Source organism: Triturus cristatus, chromosome 3_2 (genome assembly GCF_964204655.1).
Source record: "Triturus cristatus chromosome 3_2, aTriCri1.1, whole genome shotgun sequence".
Taxonomy (NCBI): domain Eukaryota; kingdom Metazoa; phylum Chordata; class Amphibia; order Caudata; family Salamandridae; genus Triturus; species Triturus cristatus.
Window position 1 is genome coordinate 370,223,370 of NC_140584.1, and position 17,852 is coordinate 370,241,221.

At 43.3% G+C, this 17,852-nt stretch overlaps 1 protein-coding gene across 1 annotated transcript; it reads left to right on the forward strand.

The window, feature by feature from the left end:
* The first annotated feature begins 1,480 nt into the window (after nucleotides 1-1,480).
* Nucleotides 1,481-16,520, forward strand: LOC146857401 (gastricsin-like). Its single transcript, XM_085647892.1, has 9 exons — nucleotides 1,481-1,628; nucleotides 2,274-2,412; nucleotides 4,073-4,190; nucleotides 4,605-4,723; nucleotides 10,189-10,385; nucleotides 10,825-10,947; nucleotides 12,555-12,702; nucleotides 13,102-13,200; nucleotides 16,186-16,520. The coding sequence occupies exons 1-9, from the start codon at nucleotides 1,573-1,575 to the stop codon at nucleotides 16,336-16,338; spliced, it is 1,152 nt and encodes a 383-aa protein (XP_085504018.1). The 5' UTR covers nucleotides 1,481-1,572; the 3' UTR covers nucleotides 16,339-16,520.
* The last annotated feature ends 1,332 nt before the right edge of the window (nucleotides 16,521-17,852 follow it).

The window sequence follows — 17,852 nt, forward strand, 5'->3', positions numbered from 1 at the left end:
AGGCTGCCCTTAACCTTTCCATAGCCCCTCTCTCACATGTATGTAATTTCTTTTACAGCACAACTCATACCAATGTAGGATGTCAGAGCATTTCACATCACTCACAGATTTTAAAGAAACAATGAATCATACGAGTGTGTAAATCAATGTATAGGAAATGTTACGTAAGACAACTAAGACTACAAGGTGTGGTGGTCACATGCCATCCATTCCAGCAGGCAGTTTATTTTAAGAGTCCTTGGTCTGGAGAAGCACAACTCAGCATAGAGAATGAAAGAAAGGGATTAACAAGGAAAAGGATTCGTGTGACAAAAGCAGTAACTTACCGAGCTATTGATGAAAACAAATCTGTGACCTGCATGTTACACGTGCTTTGTGGCAGGCACAGTAACCCTCTGCACTAGTTTTTGATGAGTTAAAGCTGTGACTAGACAAAACTCAGCTCTCTCCAGCAGGTAAATTATTCACCAGAGTTATCTTGACAGATTTATTATTGCTTTAAAATTACAGCCCATGTAACTCTGCTGTAGGGGCGTTTGACCCAATAAAATATTACACAATTCTGTGCCTCACCACGAGCTTCACAGCCACCACAGTGGCACTGGCCATACCGCCACAAAGTCAGCACTGCGTCCTGGGCAGGAAAGTAAAGAGACAGCTGCACTGCCCCAAAGAGAAAAGGGAAGTCCTGGGGTGACGGCCTACTGGTCAGGGGTTTCTGTTGGCGGGTATGGCCGAAGCTCTACCAATGGAGACCCATCAGTACCGCCACTTTTAAAGACAAGAGTAGTGGATGAGGGATGTCCCGCACCTGCCTACCGCCAAAAGAAGACCCCTTTAGTATGTTGGGTGAATGGATACGCAGGATTTAAGATAGGGGCTTTTATTCAAGACTAGCAGGTTAAAATGAAAGCAAATTGGCGCTGAATCTGGGTTTTTTTACTATCTATTGAAAAGTTTTTGTTATTTTTTTGTAAATTATTGTGTATGGTTTTATTACAAAATTTGACATTGAGTTAAATTGACTGACTCCGCCACATCCACATCAGTAAAAGGCACTGACCTATGTGTATATCTCCAGCTTCAGGTGTACTTCCATCAGTCTCTGTTTGACTGCGTGTCAATAAGTGAAACTGAAGCAATGTAAAAAAGATAAAGTTTAGCACTGCCACAATCTACCCATCAAACCCTGAAAGGGCCTTTATCAGTGACGATTACCATACAAATATATTAAATGGAAAGTAAAAATCTACGTTCAATGGAAATTATGGAAGAGAGGTCAAAAGTGAATAGCGATTGACTATTATAATGGCTTTAAAATGTAAACAGGCGCGCTCCTTTTCTGCCTTATCAACTTTTTCCCCTGCGGGCCCAAATATTAGCAGGCTGCCCTTGAAGTGTGTTAGACATTGAAGGGTATTGCTGACGCACTGGTAGGTCGTTGGCTGATAGGGGTTGGTTGTGAGCAGGAGGGGGGGTGGTCCAGCATTCCTATATAAACTTGGTTGAGGCCTTTCTCCTACATCCAGCGCTTCTTTCTTCTCCTGAATTTGGCTGGTCCTCTGGGGTGCCATGAAGTTCCTCATCCTTGGGCTGGTCTGCCTCCAGCTCGCCGAAGGGCTGGTCAGGTGTGTATGCTAGAGCGCTGGGCATTCGTGAAGCCATTATGGCTGCTTGTGAAGAGTGGGGGTTGGCTTTTCAAAGAAATGTGTGGTTTATACTTTAAGGGGCTCTTTTGTAATACTCCAGGTCCCATTTCTTCCTTTATTGCAAGGCGATGCTGAACTACCACCTGCTATATCTTGCAAAATCAATATTTTAGCACCTATTTTGCCTTTATCAAAGTGGTTTGCAATGTAGATCTGTGGTTTTTAAAAAAAATTTTTTATAAAGGCTTTCATTTTCTGTAGGAATATCTATGTGCCCATTGAACGGGAGATATTGGTCAATTTGTTAAACTTGCAGGTGTCACAGGTATTAAGGAAGATAGTGACTCCTCAGTCAAAAGTATTAAGGAAGATGGTGACTCCTCATGAGAGCTGTCACATCTACTCTCCATTGTTTACAATGATGTAGACTCAACCTGGTCTCTGGATTACCTATCAGTTGCTCTTATGGGCCACAGCGCCACTTTGGTAGCTGATAAATTCTGATGAATTTTGTGCTTGAAAGGCGGTTGAGTACTACTTTTTGCGTGAAGAGTAGTGGGACCGCAGGTGGTGGGAGAGCATACGAAGGACATTTCATGAGAGCTCTTCTTTCTCCTGATGTAGGGTCCCTCTGCACAAGTTCAAGCCCATGCGGCAGGTGATGGCTGAACATGGAGTGAAGGTCCCCTGGGTGGATCCAGGAACCAAGTATCGGTTCAATAACTTTGCAGTGGGCTATGAACCCCTGTCTAACTACATGGACGTGAGTGACACTTTATTCACATGATACCCTTCGCATGCGCTCAGTCTCTCCCTTTCAACTGATCCCTTTTTCATCTCAATGTTTCATTCACCCAGTCGTCATTCTTCATTGAAGCCAGTAGGGTAACTCTAAAGTTCACACACATGTTGAAAAGATCTTTGTGTAACCTTTGGGTCACTGGTTTGAGCCTCTGCCAAACTGGCTCAGTCTTTTATCTTGTTGAATCAATAACACCTCACTGGGGAAGGTAACTGCAACACCCATTCCCTGTGTGTTAAATTGAAATTCTATTTGTGACTTGTGATATGCAGGTGGTTCATATTTGAATTTGATCCTTCTCTTTCCATTATTTCTGCTTCCTCTTTTATCTTGTGATTCTCGAAGCTGTCCCTCTGGTTCCACATAATCCATACTAATGAATGTTTCTAAAAAATGAATGAATCCTCTTTTACATATGTTCGCTTCTCAAATGATACATAAAGTCACATGTTACTCTATCAATATTCATCATTCTCTCATGTGCAAACGGGATCTATCACTCAATCTCACACATGCAAACACTTCTGATTAAGCAAGGAGACTCGCAGTACGGTGCCAAAAATATTGTTATTTTAGTTTTCTCCCTACAATCCAAAGATATTGGAAAAAAAATAAAAGTGTCTCCTTTTTGGGCTTTTATGGCTTTGGAAATATTCTCCTGAATTCACTTGAAATCTATCAGTCTTGCCGCATCACTGTCACTGCCTAAATCATTCTCACCATCTGATGTCTGTTTCTGTCTTACTGTTTAGATTCTTCTTTCTCACACTATCTGTATCACTATCTCTGACTATCTCACCACATTTAACCTCTTCATTTCACTTTGTGCCTCACTGTCCCTTTCATTATCTATCTCTTCTATTGTCTCTGGCACGCTTGACCTTTCTTCTCAATTTCTACTTCTTAGCATATTTTCTTCAGCATCCCCCTCAAAATTCGTTTCCAAAAGGAATTAACATATTCATTGTGGTAAGCAAGGGAGCATGGCATCTAGGTTCAGAGTCAAAGGTAATACCTGGAGATGGGCGATGGACACCAAAGATGAACATTTTGAAGAAATACCGGGTATCTGCATTGCAACACGAGCCTATTGGGCCCTGGATGGAGAAAAGGAATCACAAAATGGCACCAATGTGAAAGGAGCCGAGAAATGATCTGTTGGCAGAATCGCACTCCTTAAACCACGCCAGGAATGATATTTTGGGTGAAAGATGTGGTTCATACTATCAATGAAGCCAAAAGAGCAGGGATACTTTGGATTCTAAAAAATATTTTTGAATGGGAGAAAACTGTACAATGTTTTAATACAATTTTAGGAAGTCAAGGAAGGGAATGGCAGCAGAAAGATGACTAGTGTTTTTATTTACCTAGTAGGTACCAAGGTAATCCCAGATACTAAACAGTTCTTCATTTTCAGTAGGCCTCTCTATTTTAGGGGGATTAATGGGTCTTGCAATCCATTTAGTAAAAACAAAGTAACTAAACATTGCTGTCAGTGATAGTTGTTTTCAAACATGGAGCCTCTTGAATCATTAATGTACCTGGTGCAGTGAAGGGGTTCAGAAGGCAGAGATGGAGGGGTTCAGGTGGCTTTCTGCATGACCTCTCCTTTGCTCTACAGATGTCCTACTATGGGGAAATCAGCATTGGGACACCACCCCAAAACTTCCTGGTCCTCTTTGACACCGGCTCTTCCAACCTCTGGGTGGCCTCCACCTACTGCTCGAGCTCCGCCTGCAGTAAGTATGGATCGCAGCTTTTCCTAACCAGAACAATGCATACCTACTTTTGAAAGTGAAGATATTTTACCGCTATGTTTTACCAGTTGGACATATAGTTGACAATTCTGGAGTTGTGGTCCTATCTGAGTCAATGACGAGTGGGTGGGTGGGGAGGATGACAAAGGCAGACTGAGCAGTAAGGAAACAAGAAGATGTTTGCCAACATGCTGGATCCTCTGATGGGTGGTCTAGATGGGTGACAGTCACCGATGTTTGCCTGACATATGAATGCCTCTACTCCAGCTGCATGTTGGACAGTGCTTTATCTGTCCAAGCTGTCTACTGTTTTAGCCGGTAGAGAGGATTCTTGAAAAGCTGTCAACTGCACCCTCCCAGTGGTAATTGACGCCTTGTTCTATTCTCTTTATACAGCCAACCATGCAACCTTCAACCCCAGCCAATCATCTACCTACACCAGCAATAACCAGCAGTTTTCAATCCAGTATGGGACAGGCAGTCTTACTGGCATCCTGGGTTTTGATACTGTGTCCGTGAGTACCACATTTACCATCCACTAATGAATAATCTGTAAAAGAAAAATGAGAGCCGCCGCCCACAATCTTCCTTAGGAGGTTGTCTTGTGCCACCACTGCTGGTGCTACACTCTTCCATAACTAGACCCAACACTGTGCCCTGGGTGCTCCTGACTACTGTCTACTTTGTAAGCCCTAGACCCATGTAGAAGCAGTGATGGCTGGTTAACTTTTAAAAAGTCAGGGTTAAAATACCTGCCTTGAACAGGACCATGCAAGCAGGTGAAGTGTAATGTCCAACTGTTTTTAGGAGGGTTGGGGTGTGTTCTCCTCCTGAGAACACTTTGAAAGAAAACAGAACCAAACAGTGACTTTTTGCAGCAGAATTTACACGTAAATTCAAATCCAGAGGCTCTAGGTTACATGAAGAAAATATCCTAACATTTGTTTGGTGTGTCGGACAGCCCCTTACACTTCCATGGATTATTGGACCCGCCACAATAGCTGTTTCAATTATTGTTAACAAATAGCTTAGCCTATCATTTATGAAAATATACATAGCATATTTAACTTAACTGTGTCATCCTCCTCCTTCCAAGTAGATTCTTAGTCTTTAGTTACATATTATTACTGAGAATCTACTTAGAAGAAGCAGCGTGGAAAAGTCAAAAGTGAAACAGATCTTGAAAACATATGCCATAGAGAGCAGGTGGTAACAAGAAGGTACCCGCTCATGCAGCAGTGCTTCTGTTCACCTACACAGAACTTACAAGATCAGAGAGGAAACAGGTTGCACCAAGCCTACATGCTCAGGCCATAAACAGCAGTTGTGATATGATAGAACGTTTTTGGAGTGCAGCGCCAAGACACCCCTGGGGAATTCGAGCGCTATATAAAATATATTAACATAACATTGCATCACAAGAAATAAGCACAGCAGTAGGTGTGACCAAGCAACAAAGATTAATAATAATCCTACCGAGCTTTGCATAAATTAGCCATCAAATACAAGCTTTAAATGTAATTGTGAAATACAATTTTAGGATACAGTAATTTGGCCTGAAATATCAGCTTTACCACTAAGGAGGAGATAGAGGGAGATACAAATTAAGGCAGGTCCAGGCACCATACCTATATATATACCTCATTGACAACAGACGATCTGTTATGTCATAAGTGTGTATGCTTATATGGTGGATCCTTCCTTGTCTAAAATCTCTTAGATCTAGGGAATTATATTGATGGAAATAGAGACTGATTTTAAAGGCACTCACTATTAAAAGAACCCAAAACCCTCACCCACCTAAGTGGCCTGCTTTGTCCCTATGCATTTGCTCACCATCCCAGGTTTTCTCACATCGCCTGGGGTGGACTTATCTATGGAGGAGCGCTTGAATGTTGTTTAGTTTTCTTTCACCTTGTATTCACAAGGAGATAGGAAACAGTCACATCTGTACATTTCTGAACGTATAGGGCATGTTTATTAAAATTGTCCCTGGTAGACCAAAAGTGAAAACCTTATTGATGTCTTTACACAGCAAATTAAAAAAACCAAGAGGGTTGATTATGCCGCTTCATGTCGGTTCAGTCAGAATGTTTCTTGACATTTTGTGCCCACTAAACAGTCAGCGGCAATTCATCAGGACACATGGCCCTTACTTACCACCTACCCTTTTACCAGTGGCGGTCCGTGCAGGTAAACACAGTGGGGCAGGGGTGGGGGGTGGAATTGCAAATGATGGAATAGAGAAACGAAAATAAATAAATAAAACCACTTACCTTGCGTTCCCTGCATCACCGGCTCAATGATGCGGCGAGCGCAAGTTCAGTGGTTTTATTTATTTATTTTTACTATTCTGTTGTTTGTCACTTCCACCCCAGCCCCAGCCCCCACCCTGCCCTTGCCCCACCGCGGTTACCTGCACGGGCCACCACTGCCCTTGACTACCTCTCTCATGTGGCGTCTAGTAATGTGTAGGACAAAATGTTTTTTTAATAAAAAAATGGCACGTATCACAGCCATCTTCTGTTGTCACTGGTGGTAATATCAATCCTGAAAACAGCAATATTCGAACTATACATCATTACAATTTCACCTGTAGCCATTAGACTGGAGCTAAGTATTCAGCCTTACTTGTTAGGGCTAAGTTACTATCCTCCTTGTACTAACTACTTCAAGTAGCTCAGTTTATGTTAGTTGTATGCTTGTTCTTCCTAAAAAAATTATAAGCAAACTCAGGACTTTTTAGTTTTTAGTGATAACCTGAAGCGCACACACTCACAGACATAACATGCAGACATTTCAAACTGAAATTCAACAGTTTCTGTAGGGTAGATAGGTTTAACTTACCCTCTTCACCCCACACAATTTCATGCTGAATGACAGATTAAATGTTTTACTCAATACATGTTTGAACCCAAACAACAGCATTTTATTTTCACCTGTTGCTCACATGTTACAGGGTAGATTGTACCTGTGACACAATTTAGCACCATCATCAAATACTAGGCATGTTCCTCTAATGCCAGGGATTTCCAGCACCATTACATCAGGGATATCTTGAATTATGCCATAACACTATGACAAAGATGACCACTATTTCGAGAGAGTCACTGTTGCATAATGAATAGCACCAATTATGTCAGGAACACCCACAAAACATTAAGGATGGTGTAGGAAACTGGGTTGTTGATACAGTACCACCTCACACACTTTTCGCCTAGTTTTTGATGCAACTTTGACTCTAGTGTACTGGGTACCTGCTAAGCAGGTCCCAAGTGCCAGTATTCTTTCCCAAAACTGTAAACTTGTTCCCCCAAGTGGCAATACCTTTAGCACCCTCTATAAGTCCCTAGTAAATGGTAGCCCTGGTACCTAGGTTTTGAAGAATTAAAAAGGGCCCCCTAAGGGCTGGAACATTAATTGTGCCACCCTAAGAGATCCCTCACCAAACTCATGCAGGGCTACTATCGCAGGCTGTGTGCAAACAATAGTGAATACACGACCTGACATACATCCCTGTGTGCCAGCCCCCTAACACTTCATGTACTACTTGAAAGTCACCCCTAGGGCAAACCTTACAGCCCTAAGGTAGGGTGCTTATTATTACATGTGAGAGCATACCTGCATGAACAGATATGCCCCAATGCTGGTCAGTTCCATTAATGCCAGTGCAAGTGAACAGGGAAGACATTTTAGAACATGTGCTGGACACAGGTGAAAACGAGTTCTCCAGCTACAGGATGGCTTCACTGAAAATAGGGATGTTTGGTATCAAACATCTCATATTGATAAACCCACACTGATTTCAGTGTTGGATTGAATGAAACCAGACTCTGGTGTGGTTGGTGACTGTTTTCTGCAAGTCTGCCTCTGGAGACACTGTTCTAACCTTCTACGGTGAGAGCCTTTTGCTCTCAGGAGACTCAGAACAAAAGCCTGTCTGGGAAGAGGGTGTCACACCCCCTCCCATTGGATGATCTGCTGATTAGCCTGCCTAGGCCAGCAAGCTTCAATGAGCTGCTGCAATTGAAATGAAAATCTGGCTACCCTCAGAGGAGAGGAAGACTTAGCAACGCCACCTCTGCCTGCCTTCCTACTGAGTTCATCTATTGCCCGAAAATTTGACTTGTCCTGAAGCTGCTGATACCCCAAAACCCAGGAGACCTGTCAGCCTTTGCCCAGGAACCAAGACCACCCGAGGAACAGCCGAACTGTCCCCTGCATCCTGCAGACAGCACAAGAATGACCAAAAGGACTCTGGCTCCTTCAAAACCCAACTCCGCCAAGCACTACTGTCCCTGAGCCCCCCAGCCCATGTTGAATTAGGCCAAAGGTGTCAGCGTGGTCCCCAAGCCCTCAAGGTACAAGGTCGACTGTGGAGTGACTATTTGTGAACTCCCCAACGTTGCCTGCAGCTTCTGTTGGCAGGACCATCCAACCGTGAGTGTTGCCGGATGGAGAAATCTGACTCTCGACACCCGACTACCCCATCCCATGGAGAAGGGGCGGGTAATGTTTGCGCTATATAACATTGCATTAACTAATGTCCCCCTATATTATAAGAACCGAAGTAACTCATTGGTTTCAACAGACTGGTTCCCAGTCCCCTCCTGCAGCCTCTTTCTACCACAATCATTCTCCGTAAGATAACATTGGGCATCCACTGCTGTTTGGCACCTCTGCACCAAGCAGCCCTTGTGCCACTGGTGGTGTTCTGTTGGGCTGCCTTGGACCTTGCCCACCACTCACTTTAACTCCTGGAGAAGGGTCCCATAAATCGCTGACAAGAACTGTTAAACCGCATACGATGTTCATCCCATTGGATAACATAAAAGAACTTTTTGAACTAAAAAAAAATTTCACATTTAAAAACATACTGACAGGAACAATTGTCTTCTGATGCCTAAACATATATAAAGATACTTGCCATATTTATAAATTGGTGTGGATCTTCTTTTTTGAATCGTTTGTCTCATTTGTTGACCATTTTGTGTATTTCCAGATGTCTTGCACTCTTCTATGTTAAGCCCAAGGTTGCTCGACCACACCACCCCCTAACAGAGCACCTTGAGATTGTCATAGAAAAAGCCCCGTCCACACATAACAGAAACCATGGACTCTTTACACGATATATCACATTCTGATATATCATATAAAGAGGCAGCTTCCCACAGATGGGTTACTATTTTGCCAGGGCTAGCCAGATTGTTTTATAAAAATATCTACTATGTCAAGGATGGGATAATATTATGCAAGTGTAAGCCACACTATTGGCAAGCATATATGCAATTTCAAAGAGGGCCACCATTAGGATAAGCTACCAACAGTGAGACTGCAGTTGGCCATTGCAAAGACTTTCAAGGAGGAAGTCACATCACCATTTTGCCATGCTGTGAGTGCTGCATTCATCTGGGGTTAAGAACTGAACAACCAGGCATTGAGTGGTTGGTGATATATGGATGGTACAAGCAGAGTCTGGGGTCAAGCATAGTGGGTGGAGTCTGGGCTCAGCTAGCATAGGAGGTATTCTTAGACATGGGCTACAAGATAGGATGCAGAAACAAGCAGCACAGCAATCTGTGCATGTTCCACTTCCAAGAAATAAAATCAATCAATAGAGGCTCTTGCATGTGTCAGTCTGGGTGAGATTCTGTAGCACTCAGTATATTGCCTTGAGGCATGTTGGGTGACAATGCCATTGTCAATGATAGATGGATGCCTGTGGTGTTCAAATATATCTAGGCTAAGAGACACTACTGTTGTATCATGTCTCATTGTTGGCCTGACGGTAGGGCATGTCTTTTTTACAAAATTAGGGAACAAACTGTCTGGTTCGCATGTTGCTCCGATCACAAAATATTTAAATCTTCAGAAATGAGCTCTGTGCTCATGAAAGGAACACATTAAGCACTGTGGCTCCTCCAGATGTCATTTCTGTGAAATTTGACTTGATTACAAATTTTTTTTAATCATTCTTTAGATCCAGGGCATCGCAATCACACAGCAAGAATTTGCCTTGAGCGTCAATGAACCTGGCACCAACTTTGTCTATGCTCAGTTTGATGGAATCTTGGGTTTGGCCTACCCTTCAATTGCAGCTGATGGTGCCACCACCGTCATGGAGGGCATGATGAACCAAGGCCTTCTGTCCCAAAACATCTTTGGCTTCTACCTGGGGTATGTGACTGTGAGCTCCTATAGCTGCAATGCATATATTGTCAAGGCAAGTAGATGTGGAGTTAAGACTAGTAAATCCATTCCTACCTATATGCTCTTACTACAGTGACATGCTGGTAGTTGATATTCTCGATACAATTTTATTGCAGGATGTTAAAAAATATATTTTGACATACAAGTGGATATTAATGCTGTATTCCTGTCTCCCTATCTTTGCTGCTTCACAATCTTGCTGTGTGGTGTTTTTGAAAAGTAGATGTATGAACTCTATGTGATATTGTGTAGTGAAAAATTCCTGTGCCCTCTCCTTTGTCATGTGAATCAGTGGCTCTTACAGTGTGTCTTATGAATGTTGCAGGAATGCAATATTTCTACAGGTATGTTTAGTAACACCTAAATCATGTCTCATTTGTCTTTTATGTATGTTATCTCTTGCCAGCCAACAAGGCAGCCAGTCAGGAGGTGAGCTTGTCTTTGGTGGAGTGGATTCTAATTACTACACTGGTCAAATCACCTGGACACCGGTCACACAGCAGATGTACTGGCAGATCGGCATTTCGGGGTGAGCACCTCTTAGTTGAAATTTACTAGCCTGATTTTTCTCTTTCATTATGTTTTTCTTCTGTCTCTTTTTATATGTTCATGAACACACCACAATTATCCATAATTTATTAACTGTCAGACATTGTTATCTTCATTACATGTTAACACATGGATGGCCATGACTTAAACCTTTTTAGATTGTACTGATGAGTTTAGTTTAATATGGTTTCCATGGTGAAAAATGGTTGTCCATGGTTTATTAGCCTTGTTTATATAGTCATCCAGGGTTGACCTGATTTATATGTTTGATTATGGATGTTTGTGGTTTATTCTTTTTTACAAAAGTTATGGCACAAGGAAGACATGATAGATTACCATATATGCTTACATATGGAAACAACAGGATTGCCTAGTTTGTTTACACCTGCGATAAAAGGTTCAAGGGGATTGCTTGGGTGACTGGTGAGTGAGTTTACCCTGGGGATGTATAGGAATGCTGATTCTCCAAATTTGAGTGTTAAACAATCGAGATTTAATTAATGACAAGCAGGCTAGTATTATGTATGACACCCTTCATTTACTACTCTGCAGCACTTAGAAGAAACCACAAGAACATCAGAACCATATGTGAGCACACAATTGAACACTCCTGCCCATATAAACACTCCAACCTCCTTTTTCCTCTTCTATTGTGCTGCCCTGAGGTAGATAAACATCCTATGCTGCCTTTCAATTGGTGGGTTTTAGCTATTCATTATGCAAAAATAATTGCATATATTTTAATGCATCAGGGTTATTTATGGACGGTTTGCTTTTATTTTCTAGTGGATTTACGAAGGTATTTTTAATTTAAAACCAAAAATGTTTACTGGTACTTCTAAGAAATGTATATGTTTAGGTTGATAGAGTAAAGTTAAGCGATGTACTAGTAAGGTAAGAATTGAATTAAATGGTTCGGTGGTCTTACCCGATTCCGTTGAAGTGGCAGTTATTTGACAGTCGAAAATTACCCTTGCGTGCACCGTCTGATGTGCACTCAAGTGAGGTAAGCTGGAAGCTGGAAGCTGTATCCACCATGTTGCATTAGCACACCGCATTACACATAGGTGCACTGGTGTGTTGAAGTCAAGTTTTTCACAGCCATTTGGATATGTTTTAGAGTGTCCGCGATAGGCTGTGGTATGACAGTTGAAGCGGCAACACTGCAAGCGGATATAAGAGATGTTGGTTTCTTTCGTTTCAAGGTTACTCACCGAGTGAGCTTATACTGACGTTGTATTGGAATGTAGAGAGTGAGCTTACACTGGAGTTGTGTGTGACTCTGTACAAAAGGTACAAGGTATGGTATCATGGTAAATTAGCTTACTCTATGCAAATGTCAGATCGTGAGAAGCGCGCATGTACTATGGTTGTGTGGGAATCCAGTGAGTGAGACTACCCTATCGCTGTGTGGTCATTAACAATGAGTGAATGTACACTGGGGACATGTGGGAATGGGAGGACTGAACATACATTCTGTTGTGGGGAACCTCAGAAATCCTATACTGGACCTAGATGAGATGATGTAGTGTGCGATTGCATGTTAAACATGCACAATAACTAATTTTCTGCCATATTTCTCATCAGTTTTGGAGTTAATGGTCAACCGACTGGCTGGTGTGGCCAGGGGTGCCAAGGAATCGTGGACACCGGCACGTCCCTGCTCACTGCCCCTGGTCAATACATTGCTGCTTTGATGCAAGATATTGGAGCAACTCAGGATTCAAATGGACAGGTAGGGACCAGAGATAAACCCCTCCACTTACACCTTTACCACTTATGGGGGATTCTAATGTCCCTGAGGGTGTGATACTAAAAGGTCGATCTTTAAATAATGACTTGTGCATATATATCGACTCCACAATAACGACTACCACCCTACCTCCACAGTAAGTAAATACAGGTTAGAATAGTAAATGTACACTTCCTTACGTAAGCTTACCTTGCAGAGATGGTATTCTTCCATATTGTGGAGTCAATAATGTCCAGGGTAATTTTATTGACATTGGCATACAACCTGATGGATGAAGTAGAATGTGTGGGTAAGAGGGCTTCTGCACTTTGGTTTGAATGTTGATCTACATTCAAACGAGAGAAAAGGCTTTTGTTAATGTTGTCATCTTTTTGTTCACAGTATGTGGTCAGCTGCAGCAATATTGACAGTCTACCCACCCTGAGCTTCACTATTGGAGGCACCTCACTACCCCTACCGCCCTCTGCATACATTCTCCAGGTATGGTTTACTGTAATTGCTTTCAGATATTGGTACAATTTGTCAATCCTAGAAGACCCCATTACATTGATCATCCTGCCTTAAAGAAAGGACCATGACACGTCTGACACATGCTTCTACAAATAATGTACAGAACCACACCTGAAGCACCCTGTCACACATAGAGCACTATGAAACCCCTGGAAGACCCTGACATTTCCAGTGTTCTCAGCATTCTTAGTTCATCCAGTATGCATGACATCAGAGCTCTCATATTTCTATATTCCATGCATGAGAAGGTCCTCGGTTTCAGACTGTATCTTTGCAAAATTGTATTCCTAAATTATTAGCCGGATAGACTGGACTAGTAGCAGCTGTAGCATATGCAGGTAAGCGCGGTGGGGCAGGGAATGGGGAGGGGGGGATGTCACAGACGACTGAATAGGGGAAACTAAATAAATATTTAAATCCTATTCCGTCATCTGTCGACATCCCCCGCCCCTCCTCGGCCCTCCCCACCGCGCTTACCTGAACCGGCCACTGCTGCCCGGCAGTACCAGAATGCAAAGACCTGCACTGGATTACTTTTTATTGCATGCTATTTGGGAAAACTGAAAGCTCTGTGATATTGCCATTACCCATAGCTAGTCAACCATGTTATTTATTCCTGGTATTTCCTGTCACATATACTGAACCTTGTCACAGCATGTAGACCTCCTGAGCCCTCTGCTGCACCTGGTACAAAATACCTATCTAGGACACAATGCCACCACGGGTAATCCCTACCCTAACAGGTACAACCGGCCATCCATGACGCACCCTTTAACGACTTTGTGACCCTGCCACATCAGCTACACCTTGCACTAGAGGAGCACTGCTATACCTGGTGCCCCATGCTACACCATGTGAGACATGCAGCTCCAGGTACTCACTATGGGGCAGATTTATGAGCCCCTTGCGCCTCATTTACGCCGCCGTTGCGTCACTTTTGTGACGCAGCGGAGGTGCAAATCCTGCGCCATGCTGCGGGGTATTTACAACGTGACGCATCTGGCAGATGCGTCACGTTGTAAAGCCCTGCGCCACATGTAGGCGTTCCGGAGCAGGGGGGGGCGTTCCGGCGCAGGAACGCCTCCTTAAAGTAGCTGAATGAAATCTACAAGATTTCACTCAGTCACTTTTAAGGCCATGCTGCGTCAAAACCCTGCGCCTGCTTGAAGCAGGCGTAAGGATTGACGCAGCATGTAAGGGATAGGGCACTCCCGAGCCTTGCTGGAGCTGCGTCGCGCTTGCGACGCAACGCCAGCAATGCGCCGCCTTTCTGACAGGAGATGCGTCACGCATCCGCCCATCCGAGTGCCACGGTGCGCTGCATTGTAAATGCGGCGCATCAATGGTGGCGCACGGGTCCGCAGATGCGTTGCAACTCTTCTGGCGCATCTCTGCTGATTAGCAGAGATGCGCCAGACGTCATAAATCTGCCCCAATGTCCTTTGTACACCTTGAAGCACATAGTACACCCTGGTCATCTCGGTACACTATGCTCAGCTTGATGCACTGTTCCACATTCAATCCAACCTCTCCATCCTTATAGATCCTATCACATGTGGCAAACTTGCACTCTGAATACATCCGGCCGCTCCAGTCAGACCTCCCATGCCCAGAATCTTATGCCGGGCCTTGAAGAACCACATTTGGTACATCCTACCACACTAGGCGCAGCACATTTCCCCTGAATTATACTGATACACTCTATAAACCCTGATATAAACCACGCTACCCTGTTACCCAGTCTGTGCATCCACACTGGCGTAATCTGCCACACTTATTTACCAGCACTCTTTCAACCTAGAAATCGACTTTTATTCAAAACAACACTCTTTGCCACTGTACTACATCATTATCCACTCATCCACTCAAAGCTGCCACCTTACCATACTATTTGGCCTAATCATGAAAACTACCATTTTAGTTTGGAATACCTTGAATGGCAGGCACTCTCTCGCAACCATATCAGTTTCCATTGGCTACATCTATTTATTATGCCTCTAATTGCATGTGCAGTTTTACCTGGTTTGCACTTCATATTTGTATTTCATGAGCACAAGGCAAAGTAGCCCTCTCTCTCTCTCTCTCTGACGCTATCTATCTCTATATATGTCTTTAGCAACCATGGGGCAGATTTACAAGGCCCGTACGCCACTTTTGCACCACCATTGCGTCACTTCTGTGACGCAGCGGCGGCGTAAAGCCAGCACCATGCTGCGGGGTATTTACAACGTGACGCATCTAGGGAGATATGTCATGTTGTCAAGCCCTGCGCCACATGAAACCTGCGTCAGGCTTCATGTGGGCGTTTTGGCGCAGGGGGGGCGTTCCGGCGCCGGAACGCCTCGGAAAAGTGGCTGAGTGAAATCTACAAGATTTCACTCAGGCACTTTTCCGACCCCGCTGCGTCAAAACCTTGCGCCTGCTTGAAGCAGGCTTAAGGCTTGACGCACCATGTTGAGGATAGGCCAGGTTGAACAGTGCTGGAGTTGCGTCGCGTCCGTGCAAACCAACTCCAGCACTGCGCCAACGTTACGGCAGCAGATGCAACACTATCTGCATTTCCTAGCGCCATGATGCGCCGCATTGTAAATGCAAAAGACACACAATTGATGGACGGAATGCAGAACAAATCAAAACATTCACCCCCAGTCAATATATCTGGGTTAAATCCATCATTCTTTTGCTCAACATGCCACCCCAGTTTAGACCTGGCTATATGCAAATCAGTCTTGACCCTGTGCCTTCAGGTATTTGAAGCTTTGGGACTTGCACTTACTCCATAAATGCTAAATGACAACAGAGAGGCAACGCCAAAATAGGAACCGTTTGTTTCCAAAACGCACTGGGTTCTACTCAGACGAGCTCTTGTATCCCTGCATGTTAATCTTTCACTGTCTCTCCATCTAAGAGAATTATTACGAAAGCATAAAATTGCCTTCTTGTGTCTTTCAACAGAACAATGGCGAGTGCTCCGTTGGTATCATGCCCACTTACCTCCCCTCCCAGAACGGACAGCCCCTCTGGATCCTGGGTGACGTCTTCCTGCGGCAATACTACTCTATCTATGATGTCACCAACAACCAAGTGGGTTTTGCCACAGCGGCCTAGATCTGGGACCTCTGTGCCACCAGCCTTCATGCATTTTTCCTCTCATTCCTTAATATCACTGTTGGATTCTGGGTGCTTATTCCAACCCTCTGGGAGTATTCCACCTTGTTTGATTTAATGGGTTAATGTACTGACTCTAATGTAGAATTTTTTTCTTAAATAAAAATGAAGTGTGGACCTACTCCTACCAGTCTTTGAGCTTTCTTAAGTGAGAGGTTAGGCCCATCAAATGATCATTTAATAAAGTGTGAAACTTTGTTGACCCTGCTGGAAAAGAAAAAAATAGTTTGGGTTCAACAATAGAATTACCCCATCTGCTACACACATGGATAAACAAATATCAAATATGACTTTGTATCCAGAAAAAATAGGTAAACATATGAACATACAAAGAATATTGTTAACATCTTACAAGTTCAGGGTAGTTTTGTGTTTCGTTGATCATGTTGTATTTTACAAAATATATGCATGGCAGTTCTGGGGTGGAGCTACATCAATGCAGAGCCGCACAGCGCCAGCTATCTGCGCATGGGAGCAATGTTGTTTAGGTATTTCAGATCGAGCCTGGGCATATTCTGAAGGTGAGAGATCTGTAATATCCACCAGGAAGAGCTTTACCGAAGGTAACTTGTTCTTTTTGCTACTGCTTTACAACAAAGTTTAATGATTTGCTTTTAGTTCTTAGCTCATGAGGTTGTTTGGACTGTGGGTGGCAGACAGAGGCCACATGAAAGTTCAGCTTCTTTGGGTCTCCTGAGTGTAAGAGCACCTCGAGCTGATCCAGAGCCGGGCCTTTGACTTGAGCCTTCAATTGCCCCCCATTTCTACCACGTAGAGGCACCATCCTTTTTGTGTATACTTCTGGGTTCATTGTTATTTATAAGATGTGGGTTAAAAGCATACAAAAGTAAAAATGCCACAATCAGGATAGTTTTCAACCTTAAATTTGACTATGTTACTTCTTATTGTGGCCAACAATATTGGCTTCCTGTCAATACACGTGAACAATGTGAGACTGTATGCCTAATGTGCAATGCATTTTATGGGTCTGCATTGCCTTTTCTATAGGAAAAAGTTTAGAAAATATGCCCACAGTTGCCAATTGAAACCCTCTTCTACTTTTACGATTCCAAATTGTGAGCTGAAAAACTGGAGCTGTAAATCACTCCTAGTATTAGGAGCATCCTTTTGGAATTCAATGGCTTCCTCTATTCAAGTGGAATTCAACCTGCTTAAATTCTCCTGAAACTTCTAAGCTTGTTTACACTTCCAGTGATAATGTGGACCAATCATGCTGATATTACCTTTGCGTTTGTATTAGGACCAAGAGAGTCTGCAAAAGAGTCATAGTGTGCTTTATAAAATCCCAAAAATTATAACATAGATAACTTATCTGAGACCTGCTCTTTTTTAGGCCTCTGAGAAAATGGGTTGGGGGTTGAGGGGAATGTGAGCTCTTCTCCAGCAACAGCCACAATCTTGTGTGGGTGGACCAAGAAAGTCACTAAATTAAT

Coding starts and splice junctions, on each gene's coding strand:
- LOC146857401 (XM_085647892.1), top strand. CDS start 1,573: ATGAAGTTCCTCATCCTTGGGCTGGTCTGCCTCCAGCTCGCCGAAGGG. Junction 1,629..2,273: donor CTCGCCGAAGGGCTGGTCAG/GTGTGTATGCTA, acceptor CTCCTGATGTAG/GGTCCCTCTGCACAAGTTCA. Junction 10,386..10,824: donor ATCTTTGGCTTCTACCTGGG/GTATGTGACTGT, acceptor ATCTCTTGCCAG/CCAACAAGGCAGCCAGTCAG.